Source organism: Clarias gariepinus, chromosome 14 (genome assembly GCF_024256425.1).
Source record: "Clarias gariepinus isolate MV-2021 ecotype Netherlands chromosome 14, CGAR_prim_01v2, whole genome shotgun sequence".
Lineage (NCBI taxonomy): Eukaryota > Metazoa > Chordata > Actinopteri > Siluriformes > Clariidae > Clarias > Clarias gariepinus.
Window position 1 is genome coordinate 16,228,138 of NC_071113.1, and position 27,325 is coordinate 16,255,462.

At 40.6% G+C, this 27,325-nt stretch overlaps 1 protein-coding gene across 2 annotated transcripts in view; it reads right to left on the reverse strand.

The window, feature by feature from the left end:
• Nucleotides 1-26,750, reverse strand: part of nrg3b (neuregulin 3b) — a 155,304-nt gene extending 128,554 nt beyond the window's left edge. For both annotated transcript variants that reach the window (XM_053510823.1, XM_053510822.1), the window contains exon 1: nt 24,918-26,750. In XM_053510823.1, the coding sequence (XP_053366798.1) occupies nt 24,918-25,740 (823 nt within the window). In that variant the 5' untranslated portion in view covers nt 25,741-26,750. The remainder of the gene's footprint in view (nt 1-24,917) is intronic.
• Nucleotides 26,751-27,325: the final 575 nt, after the last annotated feature.

The window sequence follows — 27,325 nt, forward strand, 5'->3', positions numbered from 1 at the left end:
AATGATGTGATTTGTTGGATGATCCCTGACACCTTCCATGCACCGGTCCACTGCAGCATACAGCCATTTTACAATGAGCCTGCTCAAAGCACCCATTATGCTCTGACATTAGTGGTGCCCAATAGTATGTATTACCAGTCATAGGAACAAATGACTTTGTAAGGTTTGCTCTGGCTGCACTTTTGTTCTGCTTAGTCGTATTACCAGCAATAAAAGTAGATTTGACACTAATGTGGAAGATCCTGAAATTCGAATGGGTGTGGCATTTAATTTCTCTTCTCCCGAATACATGCATTTGAACTTATCTATGAATGCATATTTTTAGGAGGAGCCCAGATAGCATTCGTGCACTGTGCTGCACAGCTGTGTCTCAATTACCAATGCCTGCATATTACTGGTCTATATAAAATGGCCCTCTCTGCTTCTGCCTCTGAATACAGCCCACGAGTTTAAACCCTCATCACTGCATTGGCTGGAATGGGCTCATAACAACTGCAGGCACCTGTTATAATAAAAGCATACTGATTATCATTACTACCTCCCCCACCACAGCAGCCATAACATCAAAGATGACTTCTAATCCAGCTACAGCACCATATGATAATTATTTCCAGATTTTTATTTAATGAGATAGTCCACCACGTTTTAAGATATCTTCATTCACAGCTGCTGCATTGCAGCCTATTTTTGCTGCCAGTCATCACTTTTGCTGAGGTTGACACATTGCTATGTTGAAAAAGCATTTGAGCAATTAGCAACTCTCATATAATCAGAAAGGAACAAAGGAACATTTAAATCAAGAAACGCGTAACAAAAAAAAAAAACACCCTCAGAGATGCAGAGACTTTATTTAACCAACTAAATATAACTATTACCATGACCATTATTCAGCAGCAATCAGCAGATCCAGGTTCCATTCTCTCATTATTTCATACCATAGAACAAAGTTTTGTTGTATTTACTGAATGATTCATAGGAATTATTAAACAGTGGAAACTCATCCTAAATACAACCTATTAGACCTTTTTTCAACAAGAATGTTAACACTCTCTAGCTCATTCTCCATACCACTTATTCTGTACAGGGTCGCAGTGGGCCTAAAGCCTAGCGCACTAGGCAGTCTGCCAATCCATTGCAGAGCACAAGCACACACAATCTCACACACTAATGGCAAGTTGGAAAAGCAATTAGACTAACGTGCATGTCTTTGGGATAAAACAAAGTACCCGGAAGAAATTCACCAACAGTGAGACCATGCCAACAAGGAATCGAACCCTTGACCTTTAAAGGAAGAGACAACAGTGTCACCCACTATGCCACCCTGGCACATGTGGTAATACATTTTACTTGAGTTATGTCCTTTTATTCTGGGGGTTGCCTAGACAAGGGGTCAGCAACCGTAAACACTTAAACAGCCATTTGGACCCATTTCCCACAGAAAAGAAAACATGGTGAGCCACAAAACCCTTTTGACATAGATAACACTGCATATATCGTTTTTACTTTTATTCTATGTATAAAAAAAGTATATTGTGTTGCATTTTTTAAATCAATGAACTGCTACAGAGAAAAGAAAATGTTATTTCTGGATGCAACAAAAACCTTTAAACTCCAAAAAATAGACTCTGAGTTAAAGGTTACTTTCAAATAAAATACTCAATGTCTAATTGATTCCTTCTCATATTTATGAAATAAAAAGCCAGGCTTAAATCATCTATCTGCATCAAACCAAAAAAGTTGTCTGCTTCTGTGTGTCATCATTCTTTTATTGGCTGTCCTGGAGATAAAAGGATGACAACATTAAAAGAATCGGCGGTAGTGACACATATTATGAGCGAACAAAAATTTAGCATGTTTTATTTTTCTGTTACAAGATCACCATAATATTACAAATATATGAAATAAAAAATATATAATAATAATAATAATAATAATAATAATAATATATATATTACTGAACAAAATACATCCAAAGCCAAGGGAGCCGCAGTTTGCCTACCCCTGGCCTAGACCTATGCAGGGGCCCAACAGCAGTGACCCGGTGCCAGTGTGGGTTGAGCAACCCAGAACCTCAAGTGTCTGAGCCCCCACTGCTTAGTTAATGTTATACAGTTTACCAGTTTTGGGTTATTAAAGGACCGAGAGGGGGGGTGTAACCTATAATTGGTTCATGCCTGAGACATCGCAAAATATGGAGTGTATGGAGGATTATTTAGATACAATAAGCTACCCCACATATACAGTATGTGCCCATTATCATTTTAACACATTTGGGGAATGTGAGTGTACTTAGTTATTATTATTTAAAAATGTCAAATTTACAACACAAATCTGTATTTATATCCTCATTTGTTTTCAGACGTAAACACTGATAGAAAATGGCTCATGGAACCATTTATATAACCTACATAAAAATCTAATGAAATCAACACAGCAACTTTTAACCCTCACAAATGCGTCTACTAACATTGATTTAAACCCACAGCTGCACTTACAGTAACACTCACCATTCAAATTCAAAATAGCATCATTTGTTTATAATTTCCCCTAAATAATTGGAATATTATTTCCTTTTTCAAAGATAGTCTCAGATTCTGAGCAGATAATCTCCTCTTTTTTTTGTCCAGTTTCTGAAATGGTGCTTTTAAGTTGTTACTTTAAGAGCGAGACCTTACCTACAGTAAGCAATCAGCCTGTGAACAACAAGCTGTTAAGCTGTTTGTGAAAGCTGTCACTGCCTCCTTTTCCCTCAGAAGTGAACTGTTACTTAGCTTAAAGTGCTATGCATTTTAGTCAAACCACTCTTTGGCACCTTGACTGTGGCACTATGAAGAAACAGCAGGAATCTCAAAGAGCTATATTTTTGTGATCATACCAAGATGTACATAAACAAGTTGCGAGCTAGGTTAGGCGGCACGGTGGTGTGGTGGAATCCCATCTCTGTGTGCATGAAGTTGGCATGTGCTCTCCATGCTTGGTGGGTTTCCTCCGGGTAATCCGGCTTCCTTTCACAGTCCAACGACATGCTGATTGGCATTCCCAAATTGCCTGTAGTGTGTGAATGAGTGTGGGTACAATATGTGTGCCCTGTGGTGGATTGGGACCTTGTCTAGGTTGTACCCCACTTCATACCTTAAGTCTCCTGGGATAGGCTCCAGGCCCACCGCGACCCTAAATACAGGATAAAGTGGTATGGATGATGAGTGAGTGGGTGAGCTACAGTTAGGTTCATTGCCTATTTTTATTATTGTTATGATCACGGCACAGGTCTGTGATGTACAGGGATGTATATGAAATAGCGTAGTTAAGTTTGAATGAATACTATTTTAATGTATGTTATTAGTGTGTGGTTTATACCCCCAAAAAACAGCGTTCCTCTTCATTCCCTTTTTTATCAGACATATATTTTGAATGCCACCTCAAAAACATGCAAGGTCTTAAATATGCATGTTTTTTTTTTTTTATATAAACATATGAATGTGAATCTATCTTAAACCACTCTCATAATTTACTGTATGACTGGCTGCAATGACTTTTGATCATTATAACCCTGATAAACATACCCCCTCAGACATCCACTCATACACTATATTTAATTTGGAAGCACCAATCAGCCTACAGTGTATGTCTGGGGACTGTGAGGGGAGCAAAACTCTGGAGGTGTGAGGCAGCAGTGCTGACCATTAAATCACTATGCTGCCTATAATGTGAATACAGACATCTAAAGGCGAAAATTTGTAGGAGATAAATATATGGTCTAATAAATGATCCTTTTAGTATTGTTCCCACCTATAAACCTGTAACATGGAAGCTGCAGGCTGCTCTCTGAAGCTTATGTTTGCAATCGAAGGAGGACATTTTAATTCAAAATTCTCGCTGTGTTTTTATCAATGGTATTGAATGTTCACTGTTTACTACATAGTTATTGTGTCTGATTGTATTACAAGCAAGCGCATCCTTAATAGAATAGAAAGGTATTTCTTTGCGAAAACAAAATCACTGCCATATTTGTTTTTAACAAATCACCAAATATCCAAAAGGCATTGTACTCCTGCATTGATATCAATATCAAGATAATCTGCTTTACACCAGCTCCACCAAAGGGAAAACATTTTCACAAATCCATTTCATAGAGTATGCAGACATGTAGACAGCAATTTGATAGTTTGTCATGTTAAGATCAAAGTCTAAAATAAGATTTATTTTAATTAAAATGGGTATAAAAAGCTGAATGTGACAACACCATGTGTCTCACACCCTTTTAAAACTCTCCACCCACATCAATCAGAGCATCACATATTAATTTTAGCCATAAAAATAGCAAAAGAAAAAAAATAATAAATGGCTTGCACTTAACCAAAATAGCAAAATGCTAGCGTTAACCAGTCCATTACACTTTCAGAGGCAATTGCTTGTGTTGTGGAGGGTAGCTAGCCCTTTAAGTCCCCTGCTGATTTGCTTCTGCAGCAGAAACAGCAGCATGAGCTTTCACCTGTCACTAGGGCTTTAGGTAGGGAGCTGAAAACAGAATGGTAATGGATCACTATTCAGTGCTGCCACACCTTCTGTATACACACATACACGCATGTGGCGACAGGATAAAAATCCTGAACATTACTCTGAATGTTTAGTTATTGTTCATAAGGGAGGCGCTAATAACATGGCCCTTACTTTTCTGCTCTCTGAACAGTAGGGCCATCTATTAATCTTTCCATTAGTCTCTTTATCTCGACAGCACAGCAGCATTTACCTCATCTTAACCTTTCCTCCACCCGTTATGTTCCCCTTTAACACCCTACATTCAAGTTTCATTGCCAAGGATCAGAGCATTACAAGATTTTCATTCAAGTAATCATTGTGTGACAAAAGGAACAAGATGACCCCTGAAGTCACATACTTATTAAATCGAAATTCCTTGGAGTGTTAAAACATTCATGGACAACCATTTGCTTTAATAGATGGCTTCTGGTTCAATGCATCCTAGAGGTGTTGAAAAGAGAAACAAAGCTGAAACATGCAGTTGCATATCAGACATCATCTCCAATAAAAAAAAATAAAAAGTGAAATCTGCAATAGATTAAAATCCTGAAGTCTGACTCATGCCCTAGTGATTGACTGCTTAGGTAGTCTGATGATACAATGATATTCCTTAGGGAGGCATTTCTTGGCCTTTACTTCAGCTGTCAATCAAGCGTGCAGCAAAGCACAGTAAATCCCAAATATAGCATCAAAGCCTCCATTTAATCCTCATTACCGAACGCACTGTTGCCAAGATCAAGTGCTGCTCATACACCTGAACGGTTAAGCTAAATGATTTACAAGTTCTCTTAAGCAAAATGTCCCCGGCATTACTTGGACAAAATCTTGAAAATCATCTCAAAATTTTTCCTAAAATGACTGATACTTGCATTTTTTTTTTTGTCTAGAAAGTCTACACATTAGAATAGTGGATCTACTACGGTGGAAAGGTACCTAGTACCTGATTACCTAGTTGTCATTGTGTAAAATGTTTTGCTAACTGAGATACTGCAGGTTTTTATATCACTTCTAAATATGTCAGTTTGTTTACTTTAGTTTGCACAGCTTGAATCGTGACCACATTAGCTTCACCCCCACAAGATAGCAGATTATCGTCTGTATTTAACCCAGATTTCATGCTGATCATAATTTTCCTTTTTACAATGAAATGAAGTGGATTTTGTTAATGTTGATGAATGTTTATAATATTCATATTTTCAGATTTCTTTCCTTCTTATTAGAACTAACGTTTATACTTATGCTACAGTCAAATGCATGAAAGCAAAACATTTAATTTTCTTATATCTGAATCTGGCAGCTGAATGTATTTGGCAGGATGGAAAGAACTAATTTCTTGGACTCCTCAACATGTATTCCTTTGAATCACTGGGGTTTGATACTCAACAACAGAGTGAACACTTGGAAGTCTGACGTTGAACTAAAAAACAAACAAAAAAATGACATTGATCATGGTAATGACAAAACCTCCACTGACCTTGTGTGGTCTGCTTATACTGGTGAGTTTGTTTATCAGTTAACGAGTTATATAATCTAATTCTACACATCTGGTTCTTAAAAAAAAAATTATATATATATATATATATATATATATATATATATATATATATATATATATATATATATATATATATACACACTGTACAGTAAAAGCCTTTTCTTTGCATAGTTTAGCTTTGTTAGGAAATCGTGGTCAGGAAGCCAAGTTATGGCACCCCTGGAGGAAACCCAGGAGCACACAATCTTTTCGAAACATGCAATAAGCTTATATTTGCATATCATTGCATGTGGCTGCAATGACTTATGACTTCTGAGTGTTATGTATGGAGAAGATACCCTGCTAAGGACCCCAGCCTTTTGTAACCCTCATGCACATACAGTACACCCTCAGACACCCACTCATACAACACCAATTTGAAAACACCAATCAGCCTACAGCGTAACTGGGGTACCTGGAGCAAAAGTACCAAGCATGGAGAGACTGTGCTGGAACTGGAACCGTGTGGCAGCAGTGCTAACTATCAATTCATCATGCTACCTACAGTATCTTGTGAAAAAATGATCTAATAAATGGTTTTGTCCAGGTCCATTTAATTTTTTTTATTTCATTTCATCAGTTATATCTCTGAGATAAATATTGCAAGATATTAAAATGTTATTTCGCTTGCAAATATGTACAGTAGCCTGTACTTTACATTGTCAGATCGATATTGTGAAAAGTACCTACTTTTAAATTACTTTGGCACACTTACTTTATTCCTTCAGTGACTTGCTGCATGCTGGTGAGATACAAGTCCAGGGTTTAAATCATAATCTTGTGTTACTGTATACATGGACCTTTTCATGTTTTCTTGGGTTTCCTCCAGGCGCTTTGGTTTTGTCTCTCCTCCATAAAACCTGCAGTAAGGTGGATTAGCTATTCTATTTTAAATGTACTGTACCTTGTGATGGACTGCAGTCTGGGTCCACACTGTATCGTGCATGTGTTGTGCCGGGTATTTTGGTGATAGGCCCCAAATTATGCAATCATTTCAAGGATAAAAGGAATGATAAAGGTTTTAATCATGTTCCAACGAAATTAGAAAACATCCACCGAATCACAAAACACATCTTGAAACATTATAGGAAAATATTTGTAATGGCAGTCATGTCGATACACACGCAATACAGAAATCTCTAAAGTAAAGAATCCCAACTGGCAGTACATAGGTTTGTACACACACACACACACACACACACGCACACACACACACACACAGACTTTGTCAGCAAGAGTGAATGAAAGAGAAAAAAAGAGGTTAAAATCAATCTTCTCACTCTGATTGAATGGTAGGGTTGTTATCAGAACTAAACTGCTCACAGTGGACAAGCTTCTCACTGCAGCCTGTCACCCAGCTCAGCAACCGACCCGCCCTGCCCACGACACCCCACACCCCTTAATAAATACCTAAATGGTCTACTGAATATCACAATCATTTCCTTCCAAAGCATCGCCATACCACACAAAACGAGGTTGTTTAACCTGACCTCTCCCACTCCCTGTGCTTCTCACTTCCTGTCTCTCTAGCGCAAAACATCCACACAAACTGCTGCTTTCTCCATTCTGTTCCACTCTAATCCTCAGATTTCAGTGTTGGACAGCTCGTTGTCTGCCAAAGCACTTCAGTGTTCCATTGTTTCAGGCCCAGTGTCATTAGACTGCTCTCCTCATATTTACAGCCCTTGGCAAGAAAAAGCTTTTCCTCTTTCCCTGCTGATACTGACAAGCTTAATGTTTACACACTGTGGTTAGTGAAAGCAGGTCAGAAGAGAGGGTGATACCGAAGACTCAGAAAGGCATTCTGAATGTGCAATTAACCTAGTCTGGTGTTATTATCAGTACTCTTGGAAGAGTATAATATTGCATGATATTGTTTGTTTCAGGCTGATAATATTTTAGTGGTAATTCTCCCGACACTTGCTTTACTTTGAGGATATCAAAGCGAGACACTGAAAATTACATCGAATAATAATAAAACAATCAGGTTGTCTAGTCATTGTTTTCATTAGTTAGATTTCTGAACTTTAACTTTGTGTATGCTATTAGACGTAGTGCCAGAACACAATTCATTACAGCGATTCTGCAATTTAGCTGTAGCCAGGAGCTTACACGGTGGTGGTCTCACAGTCATCACGACTGTGTATGTGTGGTGTGTGGGTGTGTGACAGCGAGAGAGAGAGAGAGAGAGAGAGAGAGAGAGAGCATCGTCTATTGCTTTTTTGAGCAATTTTTTGAGCAAGATGATTGATAGAAAAGAGAGACACTGATACCTATATAGAAACCAGGCAAGGAAATAGAAAGAAGCAGTCAGGAGGAGGCCGGGAAATAGGAGGTGGAGGAAGGTAGAGATAAGACACCTTACCGTTAGACGAGTGAGGAAGTCTTTAGAGAATAAAAGAGACAGTGGAGACACAGGAAGTGAGCGGATCCACTTTACTCAGCACAAAGCCTTAGGACACTAAACGGAGAGTGACATTTTAAACAGTATGCATAATGAATAAGGGCTAGCAATGAGAAAACCACTACTGAGGAATATCCCCTCTGCTGCCATCTTAGAAGCAGCACATATGTGCACAACGCCAAACCTAAACTCCATTTAGCATTCAAAGAGCATCCTGACAAATATGCAGGGAGATGCAATGTTTAAGTGCAGCTACTGCAGCTATTACGTTAATAATGGTGCTGAAATGAATGTAAATTGTGCCATTACTGTGAAATCAATCTGAGAGCTACCTTTAACCACACAGGCCAATATCATCATACATTAGTACAAATAATGCGGCTTTGTTTTGAACTTTTTGCTGGTCGGGACGGTCCACATGTTCCTCCAAAGCAGTAGGTGGTGACAGAGAGCAGGTGAATAGTTATGTTGTTCAATTTATCCGCAGGAATTGGGCACACCACACAACAACAGGCACATGCAGGGGCGCTGTCAAGTCTAATCCTCTTAAGGTAGATATACATGCTGTCAAGCCTGGTGCACATTACCATATACTGTATCGCGAACTCCACAGTGCAGCCTAGACTTAAGCTTCTGAAATGGGTGCAATGAGAAAACAGAGACAGAAATGAAATGGAGACATAAACAGATAAATATTCTGTTATGGATTCTATGCCTCAATAGGCCTGCGAAAGAACGAGGGTGCTTGGAGAAAGCTTTGACAGCACAACCATGTGTACAAAACTCCTGGTCACAGGGCGGGTAAAAGAAAGGCTTAGAAAAAGAGATAGACAGAGTGTTGTGACAAGAGATTGAGACATAGTGACAGACCAAGGATGAGTATTGGAAAGGGTTATCTGTCTTCCAGTCTGAGGTAACGTCATCCTGTCCCTAATCCATCAGGAAGAGACACCGAGGGCAAAGTAGGATACGGAGCAGGACAGGACATAAGAAAGTCAGGCCGAGAGAACTTTAATACACTGTGTATAAAATATTCAAGATGCCTGCATTAATCTGCTGCCTCTTTGTGGCCACATGGAGGACAGAACATGCCTTCTGCCACGAGCACTCCGTTGAGGACGAGGCCTTTTTCAGAGCATGACCGTCTTCCATTAAGTTGATGATGAAGTGCAAGGGGCACAAGGATGAGCAACGATCTGTTTATTAATCACAGCCTGGCATGCTGTTTGTCTGATTAATAAACAGGAGACATGCTCCCCTCCCCTGTGTACTGTAAATGCACAGAGGCTGATTAATAGCATCGATTTGGGATGTGTAATGAGAGCTGACCCTGTGAGCCCAAAGCCCTCACCCACTGTAACAGTGCTCACTGGTACAGGCCTGGAGGGGTGCAGTAGCTAATCTAGGCCACCCAATCCACAGCTGCCCCATCTGGACAAGCAGACACCACACACACAGTCAGGAATACCAGCTGACCAGTTGCTCCGGGCAACTCAGATACAAGGCTAGGATATAGACTGTTTTACATCACATGCCATGCCCAGCATTTGCTCCATTTGACCTAGGTCTAGCTCGGATGAGGACCGTAGTCTTATCAGTGTCGCTGTTGCCCCAAGCACACTATCACTCATAAACACAGTAAAGGGGATAGCCTGGTATCCAACAGTATTCGATGATAACCTCTTCCTGTTCTTTGTGCCTTATCAGAATCTTCATATTACTGTCAAGACCAGGATGTGCTTAGATTTAAGTGCTTTTCAGCTTGCAGCCAGCAATTTCACTCAGAACAGAAAAATAAATATACCATATGTTTTTCTACTGCATTGTCCAGGATTGACATTTCTCATACATTTGTTATTTAATCTTGAGTAAATCCTGGTCAGGGTTTGGTGGATTCAGAGTTCATCCTGGGACCACAGAAAGCAAGGCAGCAAATACAGTATATATCCTAGATGTTTTGCTAGTCCATGTCAGGGCATCTCTCTGTACCTCTCTGTAAAAATGATATTTAACCAGCCAGAATAGCGGCCCTGCCCCTTTGCACACCTGCAGAAGGGGAAGCCGTCTATTTAGCGAGCCTAAAAAGTGAGCCTAAAAAGTGAGCGAGGAGTGACAACAGATTGAACGCACACCCACCGCTGGTGCACGCCATGACAACATGAAACAAAAAGCATTTAACTGAAGAAGCATCTGAGTTTTGTCATTTGTCATTTCTTACAATATTTTGTCATTTGTCAAGTTACTAACATCATTGTAGAAATTCATCCATTCAACAAAAATGCAGTGAGAAGTGGTGCACCGTTCAAGAAGGGTCTCCATATTTACAGCTTGTTTGCCTTCAACGCTGGTTAGATTATGCCGTGTCAGCACACCTGAAAATGAAGCACTATACACACACACTACCTTGCCCACACATGCACCACTACAACATATCGCATCAAACTGTACACATCACGCAGATCCTGACCTGTTTGCCCACTCTTACGCCAAACTTATGAATCATCCACAATCCATAGATTCTTCACAATTCCACGCTTTTTCATCAATTACATAAAGAACTTGTCTTCATTTGGCCCCTTCAGTCTGACCACAGACAGTATTACTCTGTTCAGTGGTGTTAGTGTTTTTTTTTCCTTTTTTTTTTTTTTTTTCTTTTTTTGAGTAACTGCTGCTTGCTTTAATAATAAACTTCCTTCAGGCACTTCTAGTATTCCCTCCTACTGTGGCTTCTAACGGCATAACCCAAACTGAGCTGTTCTGACAGAGAAAATCATCCATCGCCATAACCACTGTCACACTGCCTCTTTTGCTCTTTCAGTTCTGAAATGACTGCAAGTCAGATACGCAAAACTCTGACCCTACACCAAATACATCTCTGTCTGCTCAGCTCCCACTTGCTACCTGTAAGATCCAGACATGGCTTTAGGAGTGAAAATAGATCAAGCTCTTTTAATAAAAATGGATCCCGCTCTAAGAACGTAGAGCAGCGTCAGCGAAGAGGAAATCCAACCATTTCTCTTTGTGACCCTCAAATCTACCTCTTCAATCTCTACTTAATCTTCATTATACCATCTAGATTCCACTCACTCAACTGACTGGCCTGGCTTGCAGGAACAAGAGGGTACACAAAGGACACACAAGCCATCCACCCACCCAGATGGATTGATAAGAGCCAGAAATTGAGAGATGCGTGCACGCAGACATGTGTGCTCATGCTCAAATACATCTTATTATATCCCTATAGTGGCACAGAGCCTGCTAGGATCAAAGCTTTCATATCTAGTTTTGGAGGGTCTGAGTGCAGTCTGGCACGGAGTTTTAAGCTGTTTAAGCTCTTCCATCCCTAATGAAGCTGTAGGATGCATAACAGAAGTGTGTATGTTTATGCAGAGATGTCATCCTGTGTAAAGCCTAGAAGAAAATGACAACCTGAATGAATTCAAGACACCATGCAACGCACAAGCCCCTGAAAACAGGTACTACACTCACTGAAGCCTTTGTAAGAAACACTATACTACTACTGGGCAAGGTCTTTGTTCTCAAAACAGTGTTTTTGTGGCATGGATTGTGCTCAATTTGCCTTGCGATATGGTACAAGGCAGCCAAGATGGGTAAATTGCGGCCTTAAAATTGTGGATACACATATTCAGCAACAATACTCAAATAACCTGTGGTATTCCACCGAAGATCAATTGTTGTTAATAGGCCAAGAAAACATTCTCCACAACATTACACAACCTGCATCAGCCTGGACTGTTGACACAAGCCGGGTCCATGGACTCACCAAATTCTGACCCTACTGAAAGCATCTGTGTTCCTCAGGAGAAACTAAGATGTATATAATCATGCTACATTTTCCCAGTATTCACCTGTCCAGTTGTGGTGAGCCTGTGTCCACTGCAGTCTTAGCTTTCTGTTCTCAGCTGACAGAAGCAGAACCTGCGATGGTCTTTTACTGTTGTAGCCTGAACAGATCTGCCTAAAAGATGAAGAACTGAAGTCTGATACAGAGGAACATTGAGGAATATTAGAAGGGAGTGAGTTCCAGAGCCTCGGCACAACACGGGAGAACGCTCTAGCTCTTACTGTGCTAAATTTAAAATCTGGTACTGCGAGCACCCCTGCTAAAGAGGATCACGACGAGCGAGCAGGAGTGTGCATCTAAAGTAAATTAGATAAATAAAATGGGGCAAGGTTATGAAGGGCCTTCAATTTTAAAGGTAATATTTAAAGTGAATGCGGTAAGGCACCGAAAGCCAGTGCAACTGAGCAAGGATAGGCATGATGTGGTCTGATTATTATTTAGACTGCATACTAATCCAAGGTGTTTCTCTGGTATCTCTTTGAGATACTGTACCAGAGCAAGATACATTACTTTAAGATTTCCCAAAAGCATCAACTAAAATCCTTGCACTCACCAGAGTAAGAGAACACTGTAGCCTGGCAATATTGCAGAGATGAAAAAAAAACTAAACGAGACATGTTATTTATATGAACACTAACTTAGCGTGTACTATCCAAGATAACACCAAAGCTCTTAACCTACATGGAACACAGTAATGTATAGTCATCAATACTTAGGGTGAAATTAGACACTTTAAAAAGAGCAGACTCGAAACAAACAACCAGCATTTCAGATTTATTGGTATTGAGTTTAAGGTAATTGCTGGTCATCCATGAACCAATATCCTGAAGGCAGGCAATGAGGGAAAGAATCAGTTGGTTTAACCGCCATATAAAGTGGAGCAGCATCAGCATTACAATGAAAACAAATGCCACACATCCAAAAATATTTCCCAGTGTCATGAAAACATGAAAATCATGAAAAGATCAGCAGAAATACTCAAACCAACCTATCTGACACCAACAATCATGTCAATGTCAAAATCACTGAGATCACGTTCTCCATTCTGATTGCTGATGAGAACATGACCTGAATCTGCATGATTTTATGCATTGCAGTCCTCCCTTATGATTTGCTGATTAAATAATTACTGTGCATGAACGAGTAGGCGTACAGGTGTTCCTAATAAAGTGCTCAATGTCTATTTCCATATGTCTATTTACATATTTTACAAAGAAATATTGGACAAAATGGACACAAAAAAACTATAGCCTGCATGAATCATTCAACATTTAACCCAAAGAAGTGTATGGTAGGCTAATGGACAAGTGGGAATTTTTAACTCCTGCTTGATTGCTAACAGCTTCACTGTGATTTCTTGTTAAATGTATAAATTTAAACACAAAAGTAAATGTGGCAATTAACAGAGTAGGAGCATATTAATGCTAGTGCTGCATACATGAACATACTCGTCACTAATCAAAAGGTAATTCTTGTTACTATAAAAGCTCATTGGGTATCATAAGCCAACTACATTTCACTCTTCACCTGCATGGTCAATCCAGGGCCTTCTTGGGAGTGAGTTTGAGTTGAGTGTTTCTCAACAAAAAAAAATCTACATTTTATAGAATTATATGGAAAAACTGTTGTAATTTGCAATTAAATATATTTTTTAGTTTTATTGCCAATATTCTCATTTGATGATACATATTTTTGTGCGTGGGTTTAAAGAGTATCATCTACAATCATAATAATCATATTTTATATTATTTAAATTATTTGCATTAAAATCTAATAAAAAAATGCTACACCCAAAAAAAGTTTTTAGTTTGCTTACAAAGTAAGTTGTACAAAGATACACTTTATACAAAACTATCGCCAAAAACCGAGACAGAGCATATAAACCAAGAATTAGGCTACAGACTTTAATAACAGTGTATGCTAGATACAGATTCTTAGTTAAGTTTTGTTATTTATTGTATTATTGTATACACTAATAAGCTATAACATTAACACCACCACCAGGTAAACTGAACAGTGTTGATCACCAACTAAATACTAGCAAAACGGATCATGGGATGCTCAAGACTCAACCATCCCAGTGGAGACCAGCCCATTTGGTCCAATCTTATAATCAGAAAAGCCAATGCAGCACAAATGCCCCACAAAAAGTACATGCTGGCCGCATGAAAACGTGGCCTAGAAATGAATCAGAAGACCCAGTGCACTTAAGCTCGTCATGAACTTGGCCCAGCAGCCGAAGAGCCCAACTCCCAAGTTCCCAAATTGATCAAGGAGGCCTCACCCTGCAACCCACAGCACTCAAAGGATCTGCCAGCAACGTCCTTGTGCCAGACACCACAGCACACCTCCAGAGGCTCTCTGGAGCTACACCCTAAGGGTCCAGGGCACAAGGGTTACCCAAAGTCTTGGTGTGTTTAATGTTGATGATATTAATGTTGGCTGATCAGGTCAGACATGAACTAAACCATCTACCCTTTTATTAATTTATCTATCTTCCAATTATCCATCCATCCATCCATCCATCAATTATCTTCAATACCTATCTTTTGTAGGGTCAATGGGGGGAGCATGGACCTTAGGGCACAAGGTGGGGCACATGCAGGATGGGGCATCAACCCATCCCAGGACACAAGCACATACCATCATACACCCAAACATACACCATGGACAATTTGGAAATGCCAGGAATCCTACACCGCATGTCTTGGGACGATGCCAGGCTATCTAGAGGAACCCACCTATCATGGGGAGCATAAAACTGTTATGCCACAATATATTAAAATCATCTATGTGTCAGCTAAAATCCAGACTGCATATAGAAATATTAAGCTAATTCTCAGACTACTCACGAAAAGGCTAAAAGGAATACAAATATCTGCTTTTGAGGGACATAGTAATATACTGACATCTGGCTATGACACAAAGGCGAAAGTCAAAGCAATAACCGAAATTTTCCAGGAAAATGTCCAGAAAACGTTGTTAAATGCTGAGTGAAAAAGGAACACCAGGGGGACTACTTACTCTGAAAAGAAGGCGGCAGAAAAATAGTCCAGATGCCAAAGCATCAAGAAATAAAACAGCTATGGTACATACTGTAGAACTACAGGGTTCTTAGAAAAATGTCAAAAACAATGGCAGCTTTCTTGTTCTTAAACAGAAACCACTGTAGAGTCTGTAGCTCCTGATTGGCAGAACAGAAAAGCATTCACCCTATTGTCAGTAGACTGCTTTCTGGTTGAAACCTGTGGTGTTAAACTCTCTTCCCTGTCAGTCACGGTGACACTAGCCAATGGTGGGCATCTGTGATATCAAAGACAGTATATTGAAGAGGGCAAACATAGCTTTTCTTCAAACACCTTAGCATGAGGAGCAGTTCAGAAAGATATGGTTTGGCTGGCTTCAGTAGTCTCAATGGAATCATGTGATAGCTTACAGTATCCACACTTGGCAGCAGTTGCATGGTAGTGGAAAGCTGGATATATGGTGGGAATTGTTATCTGACCAAGCATGGGTGAGCACCAAGGGAACTAAATAATATAAATGGTAATAATGTGAAGCAAAAGTGTAAAACTAAATATTTACCGTTCCAAAGTGGTGTACCATATTTAAAACCATGAACCATTATTAATGGTTAAAATATAGCAGTCGTTACATCCTATGCCTTTTTATGCATAGAGGTTCATGTAGCTGGACCCTCGCAAATTTTCCTTGACACTTTTGATCTAGATTTATTTGTAGTACACACTTCTGGAGCAGTTTCATATCAGTTTCTCTCGCTGTGCTTTGTGTGTTCTTCTCAGTCTGCCTGTGACAGGTGTTTCATGAGCTGAGTGTTATTGTTCAACATGTACCTATCAATGATTTAATGCCAACATCAAATGGAAGAAGGGAGATGTTGTGGAGAGTACTCTAGGCAGAAGATTTGATATATAATTCACAATGTTGCCTCAAAGACTGAGCAACTACCATTTTGACTCTGAGAGTTTCAATTATAATTCTTTTTTAAGAGGAATTAAAGTGACAGGAAGGAAGAGTTGACAGAATAGAAAGACAAAATACAAGTGATAAAAGAAAGTGAGACAGCAAGACATCGTGCACTTTTCATCTCTAGTAGAGGGTTTCTTTTAAGAAAAGTCTTCTTCACCACACCAGGACTCCAACAGTGAGCCAGACGTTGCTGGTCCAGATAAAAGTGATGGCCTCTTTCTCACTCTGTACCTCAGGCACTCAAAGCCTAACTATGAGTCACTTAGACACTCACGTGCGCATACCACATATGGCACACGGCACAAGGCTCTCCAAAGTATGCATTATACATAAAGAGTCAGCTATCAGAGTCCCCTGTTAACATAGGTACAAACACCCACATCATTGCAGCTTACAATACAATACAAGCTTCATGATGCAGATATCCTGGCTGCAACTGAAGCAATATGACTAATGCTAAAGTGTATTGTTCTCTTCATCTATTATTTATCAATGAACCTTTTACCCTGACCTTGAACATATCTCAAACAAAGGCCTTCTTACAAAACCACAGGCAATGTAATACAGGTGCAGCAAAGTGGAGACTAACCCAGGAATACATTCCACATAGTACTGTAATGCCAGTTCATCATAAGGCACCACACACATTTACGCGTTAATTCATGCCTAGGCGCGAGTTAATCAAGTATGATTTAAAAGATGAAAAGAAATTAGAGAATTATGTAATAAAGAAATTCTTTAGAGGTTTGGGTTTTGTGAAATAAATTCATCAATCCAATGCAACAACATACTTTTCACTCATTTATCTATACATGTAGAATAATTTACTCACTCATCATCAATATCGCTTTATTCTTTATGCAGGGTCACACGGGGCCCATCCCAGGAGACTTAGGGCATGAGGCGGGGTACAACCAGGACAGGATGTTTATTAATCACAGGGCACACACATGCTCATTTACACACTACTGGCAATTTTGGAACGCTGATTAGTCAAATCTGCATGTCTTTAAACTGTGGGAGGAAACCGGATCACCCAGAGGAAACCCAATAAGCACGGGGAGAACATGCAAACTCCATGCACACAGACCTGAGGCAGGAATCAAACCCGGACCCTGAAGGTTACAGTACTTACCACTAAGCTCAATAATTGCCCTCAGGGGATCAGTAAAGTATATCTACCTATCTATATATTTAAGCTACCATGCTGTCTATGCTCATATGAATGATGAGTGGGGGGGATTTGTAAGCTAAACGGGTTTGAAAACCTTCCATCTGCACTGCATCAATCACTTTTATTAGACTTTAGGAATTCTTTTTACCAATCTAGAACATCTCTTTATCTTTCACCTAGCCAGGAAGTACTCATTTATATTGCACATTATAATTCATACATACATGTATACATTTTTATTTATTATATTTCTATTTTTTTTTCATTCAAACTTAAATCTGTTCATTTGTAGATTTTAAATTTTACATTAATTTCTAAGTGCAATTTTTCTCTTCTCTTATTGCAAAAATACCACTATTTTGTTATTTTTACATTATCTTTCCTTATCAAGGTATATTCTAATGTGTATGGTTGTTTACATAACAAATACAATTTTTATTTTATCACATGAATTTAATCAGCCCAAAACCAGCGTTCACATAGTTAGTTCTAGAGATCTCTATCTGGGTTTGATAATGGGTAAACCACCAGACTGTTGTTTTGTCCTTTTGGATGAGCAGATCTAAACCGTACTTCAGTAAAATGTTTCACTATGCTAGATAAGGCACCCACATAACCTGACAATTCTCCTTTGCCATTCAAAAAATACAAGTTATAATTTAAAAAAAGCATGTTAAGGTACATTTTGCTAATATGCCAAGGTCAACTGGGTATATTGGAATAAGTTTAGGTTTAAATGAATTGCCTAAGTATCTTTACTTTGTGAATGCCAGGTTAAGTTAACATCCGTTATAGCTAGTACAAAATTTAGTTAATTATACTCATGGACAGAAGAAAATTTGCTTACAAAAAGTTTTGCTTTTACAAAAAAACTATTTTTCTAAAATCTTTGTGCATCAGCACTAGAAATTCAAACTTCAGGCAAAACGCTGACAATGATGTAGAGTTAACACTGGCCCACAATATGGCCTCCTTGCACATTTAGCTGCAGCCAAACATTGTTGAATAGTCTGACGACTTATCTTCTGTAACCCTGGAATACCAGCAGCAGCAGTGGCATTATTTTTTGTATGCTTGCTCAAATGACACCACTGAATAGGTCTGCCTTGTCTTGGCGTTGTGCCTCTTGGCCTTCCAGACCCTGGGCGATCAGCAGTGTTTGGAATCTGTTCCACAGCCTGGGAATGGTATTCCTGGCAACTCCAAACTGTCTGGCGATGTCTGCTTGCATTGCATCAAGTTGATGCATTCTGATAGCCCACTCTCTGCTAGGATTGTCTAAACAGGGTATGATTGTGTGAAGACAAAATGCACAACCAGAATGTTTTCTTTACGTTTTTCTACGAAGTCAGGTCAACTGGACATAATCACATCGCAAATTTGGTATATGTGTACAGCACCCCTAAAGAAGATGTAAGCCTGCAAATCAAGTAACGCTCTACTGAGCATGACTGTAATTACCTGTTTAGCATTAGCATAAAGTATGCTAGGTAATTAGCATTGCCTGTATTGTTAATGTAACAAACTAAACAAAATTAAGGATTAGATTAATGGTTTTCGTTTCCAAGTTTCTTTTGTCTATGAGTATACATGATATTTAATTCCAATTATGTATTCAGTAAACTTAGTGTAGCCTGTACTACATGGAAACTGATGGATGATGAACAAATTGTGTATCAATTTGATATAGAAAGGTGACATTGGGCATAATCATGCATATTAATAAATCATGGCATTTCCTTTACTTGTTCGAAGTTTCATTCTTATAAATAAACTAACCAGCAAAAACACTGGATTATTCAGGGTTTGTATTTTCCGAGCATATGGACACAGCTAAGACGTCTCCTCTTTTCACTCGACAACAGAAGGGAAGCTACCGAGACGCAAGTAAGAAAAGAGTAGAAAAATGTGTCTCCTCGAAATCATCAATGACCTTTTATTCCAATCCAGGAAGCATGGTAAAACTCCAGTGCAAATGCCTATAACTCAGGATACTGCTGCATGACAGCATCTAGACTCCCAGTAGGTTTGCAGGTTACTTTCACAAACTAGAGCAGCAGAGTGCTGTCAGCGATGGACCTGCATAGCCCGCATCCCTCTCGCTCTTCTATTCTAATTACTCCTGCCTCCAACATGGTGGCACTCTGCTGAGAATGTGCAAATCTCTCTACAATTCATCCTTCCATCACTGGGTAAATTGATACCGGAATCCGGGGGGCCCTGCGGGTGTGGAATTCGATAGAGGGGATCTAAGTGGCTGAGATCAGATATGATGAACTGTAATCCCCTTGGCACCAGCTCAGCTGTGTGTAATACTGTCTTGCTCTTGCTATATTGCTCGTTACAGAGAAGGACATGAGCAGCATTCATAGTCTGCAACTGGAATGAGGGTCACAGAACTCCATGAACAGCCACGAGCGTCTAGGCTGCTGTGTCTTACATGCCCGTGATCTGGATAAATTACAGTACTCTCATGGAACACCATCAGCTGAGCTGGGCTGCAGTGCAGGTCTGTCAAAAGTGAACACTGAAGCTATACTGCAGTACGCTACCGCACTCCTGCTCTGGTTTCAGACCCTGACAGATGCATCAATCCAGGCTTAAGTACCCAATTACCATAAGTGATGTAAGGTGAGTGTACAAGCTGAACCCACTCTAGAGTAAAATTTGATGACAAAAAATACTTGAGGTTCTAATGCTAAAGTCAGGGTTGGTAGCTTTTTTTATATAGCTAGAGCAATAAAGGCTGACAAAAGCCCAGCCAGTGCAGCTTTGTGAGGAAATAAAGAGATCATCCTTAACATAGCATTTAAAGTTGTCCTGCTCCATTTCGTACCATTGTCTTCTGTCAGTTTGCTAAGGATGTGATTCCTAGGGACGTGTTGCAGTCTACAACTGCACTTTAGTACATTCCCCATGTACATTCTTCATGGGACATTCTTTCCACATTTAAAATATGTTTGCATTAATTATACATGGTTCCTCCAACATATATTCCACATGTTTCCCTTTCGGTGCATTAATATTCCAGCCTCGGTCACACCATCCCCGTGTGTCCATAATCTCGGCATTCCAGTGGACATTTTGCTCCCATAAACCACTCAGGGACATTAAAGGAGTCTAAGAAGCCTTCGGTTCCACTTACTTCTGCCAAATTTTGGGCCACGTCAACCTCCTTGCTTTTCACTAGAATATAAAGCAGGGGTGTCAAACCCAGAGGTGGTCAAGGCACGAAATCCTTTGCTTGAGTAAAAATAGAGATGTCCTACTAGAAATCCAGTATTTACAATTCTAATCGAGTAAACATGCACAACTAGTGTTGTATATACAATAGTTTGTATTTCTTCACAGTATCCTCGAAGTCATAGTAAAAGACCATTTCTCTCTTACAGTACACACACACACACACACACACTCACTTCACATCTAAATTCAAACACCTGCTATTTAATCAAGCATTTCACAGAGGGAAGGCAAATCTTGCAATTATGCATAATAGTCAGCAGGTGTCAATGTTAGCACTTCAAATACTACACACCAATATGGTTGTGCCTTATAATTCCATGCAGACATGTAGTGAAGTAGAAAGTACTGATAATTGCTGTAGCATGTGCAAAAAAAAAACTTTTACCCCACTAATAAAACTATTTAAGTAAAGTACAGATACTTAAATACAGTAGCAAAGTAAATGTGCTTATTTACCTTCCATCTCTGGTTAAATCCTATCCAGAAAGGCACGGTGTGACTGCAGGCTTTCATTCCAACCAAGCAGAAGCCACATCTGCTCAGTTGGAATGAAAGTCTGTACCCAGACTGGCCCTGACTGGATAAGATTTGACACCCCTGCTGTAAAGGGTCAGGCATACAGCATACAGAAATGTCACTGACAAACAGGGCCAGGCTTCAGAGGAACCTCTGTCAAGCTTCAATATAGGTGGTCACTTTAAGAGTAAATATATTGTGGGTCATGCTTGACTTGGAGTTATCATTACCATCCCAGAAAGCGAAATATCACTTCCTTAGGGTCTTTCTGTCTTTCTATATCTTTTTATCTTTTTAGATTTGGTAGCTGAGGGTGACATGACAGTATCTAGGGACAGCAGTTTTAATGGCAGCCGAGACAAACCCCAGATGAACTCCCATGTCTCCCCTCTAAATGGATTTCTGTTTTTTATCTTTAATCCTAATGTTTAAGCATGTGCAACACTAAGACTGCTGATGCTGATGCTGCTGACATGAACAGTGGGCATGCTCCAGGTTAGCACATCAAAACAGCACCACGTTCACATTCTCTCTCATTTTTTTTTTTACCTGAAAATCCTGTTTGACTCGACGGCTGCTTCCTAGTTCGGTATTCTGCCAAGGTTCTAGTCTTGAATATTTGACTACCTCCCTCATCGTTTCTTCCTCCACATGCTTTCATTCCTGACAAAAACCCATTCTAGCACACTACATTCTGACTCTTGCCATTCTACCATGGAAGGTGTGTGTGTGTGGAATAACAATGATGAGTTGGTTGGTGTTCCTCTCCCCCAATTTCACCAGCAGTCAGCAAACAGCTCTATGCCTCCTCACCTTCTCATACAGGAAGCAATGAGGCTGTGCACAGAGCAAGGAACAGAAACACAGGCACAGGACACAAGGGGACACTCACATACACAGGGTGCACAGACAGGCAATTTAGGAGAGAGAGTGAGAGATAAAGACAGATGAAAAGAAGAGTAAAAAAGCTAAACAGGAGAGGAAAGAAGAGTGCTTCACAGTAGGAGAAGAGGGTAAAGAGCAGTAAAGCTGGAGACAAAGGACGAGAGGTTCTCAAATTTCACTGCTATTCCTAATAGATGGCTGCCAACCCTGCTGCAGAACAAACGGAGATTAATTCAGCTGTGCCGTGTGTGGTAGGATCTGCTTGAGTGATATTAAAATGTTGTTAGTCTCCCTGATCCAATTCTCTCTGCTGGAATACAAGTGCAGCCTCTCCCAATGTATTATCATACAAATCTCACCTAAAGATGGATGTTGGTGCATCTGGTCACTATAGGCCCTTTCATCATACACTTGCCCAGAAGACAGTGCATGCAGGCTAGGGCTAAAGTGGAATAGATTGCATTAAATTGTGATAGATTGCCTTTCGCTATATGGCAGAAGAAAAAAATTGAAGTCTGTTTTATAAGCAGCCAAACCTCATCCTTTTATTGACACTAAGGATGAACTTAAAAACGTCACACATTTCCAACATCAACACCTATCATAGAATGCAAAGGCCATGTGGAGTGTGTGCTCACCATATCACTAGCCCTAGGGGCAGCTTCCAGTCCTGCAAACACATAAAGCTGTAGTCATAAAGACCTCAGCTCTGTAACCATTGCTATCTCCATCATTCCCGGGGATGTGACCGAGAATGTCGTCCACACATAAATAAATGAGAGTCATGGGGGCTGTGGAGGCTTTCAACCCTAACCCATAACCACCCCCTCCCTCCAGCACCGGTTCATGGCCGGTTCAGTACTTGCCCTTAAGTAACGTATTTCGTGCATAAGGGCAAATTCAAATAGGGAGGGGGGATAAAGAGACACGTAGGGAATAATTATCATGAATATAATTATTTATAATATAAATAATTATATTATAGTAATATATATAGTTAGATCTATTTGTTGTATTCATAACTTGCTTGTAGAATACTTTACCACTATATGCATGCATGGAATTGTCTTTTAAGCTGAGGTGAGTATGCATAAATTATAAGGGTCTAAATGTTTAGAGAACCTTTTTCATAATATTCATCTTCAGCAGCAGTAATTATAGTGTATACGATTTATTTATTCTAAACCTGTCACATCACTCTGGCTGGAAACGTTCAGCATAAGGTGTTTATAAAGGACACACATGCACTTCATGTAAAAGAATTGTGACACACCTACTGTAAGAAGGTGGGAAAATGGCTGTCGTTTATTATTATTATTTAATATATAATTATATATTTAATCAAATGATTTATTTAGAATTAAGATATAAGTTGCTGCTTTATCCTTCTTTTAAACTGCATGATTTTTGACCATCTAACACTACACCAGCCAATCTTACTGGCTATCTGAATTTCAAGCTTCTAAAAAATCAGCCATAAAAGTTTGAGGGAGCAGAGATGATGTGCAGAGGCAACGACCTTGCACTGATACCCCTTCATAAACCAGACCGAGATGAGTCAATGCATTAAGCATTCAGCCCTATATAAATTGCTGAAATTATCATCTTAAAGTTGCTAATTGGTAGTGACACTCACAATTGGTGGCCTGTTTTTAGGACCCTGCTTTCTAAATAAACAGCCTTCTGGATTTGATTAGAGATGAACATTTAATTAGCAAAGAGAGTAGTGCTAATTCCCTACCGTGGCTCGTCCTCTGGCTACAACTCATGCTGGTGCCATTAATATTTCCCCCTTTCTCTGAAGGGGTGATGTGATTTAATTTATACCGGGTTATCACGTTGCTTCGGAGTTATTGTTTCCAAAATCATATATGAATACAGAGATATTTGTTTCATAGACTAGTACAGAGATATATATTTTAACAACAAACAAGAATCTCTGCTTGCAGCTCTTTCATATCTACAATGAAAACCCTTCTAGATTCAGATCCCTCCTTCTTTCTCCTGTCCTCCCAGTGGTAGAGCTCTCAGACTCGTTTGCACCTGCTGTCTCCAGTCTACCCGCCATACCTACTGCAGTACTCATATTTTCACCTATCTAAATGGAATCTTTTCCTTGAGACTTGATCTGTGCTAACAGAGGGAGCGGCGCCCTCTCCTCTTAAATTCTTCTCTCTTCACTATTCTCGCCTTCCCGTCTTGTTTGTGCTGTGTCTAAGGGCTGTGCCTGATAAGGGCACATATCTCCTATGCTTGATCAGCACTGAGATAGGATATGCGAGGGCACCCGAAAAACACAGAACATCACAGTAAGCTACGAATATATATGAAAACCAACAAGACTATTTTAAATGATTTATGTTAAACAGTTGCAAAAATTGAGTTGAATAGAAGATCTGTGTCCAAGTGTGCAGAGAAAGAGAGAGGACTCATGTGAGACCTCATTACCATGCACAGCTAATGAACACAGCAGCACCAGCACTATTAGCCTGCTTGACTGGGTCTTTTGTAAGACTGATCTGAAAAGCTGTGTCTATGTGAGTATATCCACTGTCTTATATATTAACTCCCCTTTGCATAAACAAACAGATAGAAAAATAAACCACCGCAAGACTGAAATCCCAGTAAAAATAAATAGTTCTATAAAAATCACCAAGTGTCCACGACAAACCGGTGGATAAACTGAAAAAAGAAAACCACAGTTACATGTGCATAACGACTACACAAACAAAAACGCAGAGAAGTTGTGGATGACTAGACTTACGTGTTCTGAAGCGATGATGAGGACGAGTGGGCTTGGTGGAAGGCCCCTTAGATGCGCGTCCATGGTTTAAGCGCTGGGTAGGCCTGGTAGATGTAGTGATAAGTGGGGGCACTTGGGTAGTGGCTGTGCTTTTCACTGTAGTGGTAGTTGCAGCTGTTGTGGTAGTGATGGAGATTGGGCTTGGTGGTACCGCTCTGGATGAGGGATAAACATTTCGGCTGCCACCTTGACTTGGCTTTCTGACTGTGGTACTACGTGGGGTGACCTCTTTTTCCCCAGGTACAGCTGTGCCATTCCCTCGTGTGCCAACCCTGTTATGGAGGTGTGGAGCTCGGTTCCCAGAGCCTCCCTCCACTGATCCAGCTCCTCTTGCCCCACTGCTGTTGCTGCTGTGGTTTGAGGATGTGCCTGATTGAGTCCTGTGCACTGTAGCGGTCCCATCTGCAGCTGAACCAGGTATTGGCCCAATTGTATTGCCTGGGGAGGTAGTGGACATAGTGGCGGCATCTGGGCCCTTAGACGGGACACTAGGTTTCGAGAGGAAGATAGGGTCCTGTCCAATACCCTTGGCATTAACCAAGTCAGTGGGCACGTAGTCCTGGACTGAGCCCACTACAATCCATTTGAGGAGCATGAGACTGAGGCCCAGTCCCACAAATCCCATCAGCAAGGGTACAGCACAAAGCCATGTCTGCTGCCTGGGCCACATGGCACAGGGGCCACAGCGGAGGTGCCCTGGGACCCGAGGAGAGGACTCTTCAACCCCGGGCTCCTCCAGGGTCATGGTCTCCATGGTGGCCCCTAGAGCTGTTCTCTCACTCATGCTGTTGGAGTTTAGGGCCCAGCTAGGAAGCGATTTGAGCAAGGGAGGGGGCTGACCAAGAAACCAGGGCTGGGCATCTCATTAACATTCAAACATGCACTCATCCACAGCTACAGAGACAGATGCAATCTCTGACAGATCATATTAACAGTGCACAGGACCTTAGCCTACACATAACTACCTGAATACAAATTCTCAACAACACAATAGACAATTATCACAAGGCAGGAATAATTACACACACAAGCATGCTGTAGCACAGACACACACACAAACACACACATACACAGAGCAGAGGTAAGTGAGGAAAGGGAAGGAGGGGGGTTAAGAGACGTGCCTGTATCTAGTTCAGTGTCCAAGAGATAAAGATAATTCCCAAGATAGAAGAAAAAAAAAAACAAGGCTGACAGACAGAAGAGTGGATCGAGGACACTGCGGTTGCCGCTAGAAGCGCGCTGTAAATCCAAGGCTGAGCGAGAGAAGATACCCGGCAACTCCCTGCTGCAGCCTCTCTCACAGCTGCACCAACGCAGCAACCATCGCAGCTGATGCAGCCCTGCCTCCCTCTCTCCCTCGCTCTCTCTCTTTCTCTCGTGTCTGTGGGTTTGGGTTTGGGTTGGAAAGCTCTAACAGCAGTAGGTAGCAAAGGCACGTCTGTAGCTCACTCTTCCCGCGCACACGGCAAGCTCGCTCTCCTCATCTCTCTCCTCTTACCCGCAGCTCTCCAGCCGACTCAGGCAGCCGGTAATCTCCTCCCCAGGAGAAAGCAGCTGAGCGATGGACAACCATCCAGGGGAATAAATCACAGAGGGCAGAGGGGGGCTAAATCCATTCGATCTTTTTTTTTTTCTTTTTTTAAATCCATGCCCCTATCTAGTCCCTTCTGCCCACATACATCCAGACGACTATCCAAGGTCCATCCATGCGCTCAGAAAGAACAGCGGCGCTGCCTCCAAGTCTGCTACATTCCCACACTAAGAGACACAGACACTGGCACTAATACAGTTAAAGAGAGAGTGAGAGAGAGAGAGAGTGAGAGAGAGAGAGGATGGGAGGAGGAGGAGGGAGTGCTGCTCTGAAAACTGATGCGGCTACTTTTCCTAGAGGCTGCAGTCTGTGTGTGTGTGTGTGTGTGTGTGTGTAAGCGTGTTGAAGGCAGGACTGTGAATGATGCTGCCTTTCTGTGTCTTCCTTCACCTGCTTTTTCTCCTTTTTGTACAACCACAGTTTATATTAGGTGTGTCTGCATGTATGTGTGTGTGTGTGTGTGTGTAAGAGAGAGAGAGAGAGAGAGAGAGAGAGTAACAGAGCAGTAACAGATTTAGCAATATAGGACCAGAATAGAGGGAGGAGCAAATAGCTTTGAGAATGATAAAAAAAAATGAATGAGAACAACATGAGGACGAGCATAGGAGGAGTATAATGAAAGTGGAGTATCCAGTAAGTATGAGGCGGCAGCGCAAAATGTAAAGCTTACAGACACTCCCATCTGGTTCCTGGAGAGATATAGAAGTGAAACGGAAGACATCGTTAGAGACTGTAGAGAAGGAAAGAGGGCTATGCTTCTGCTGTTGTGGTGCAAGTG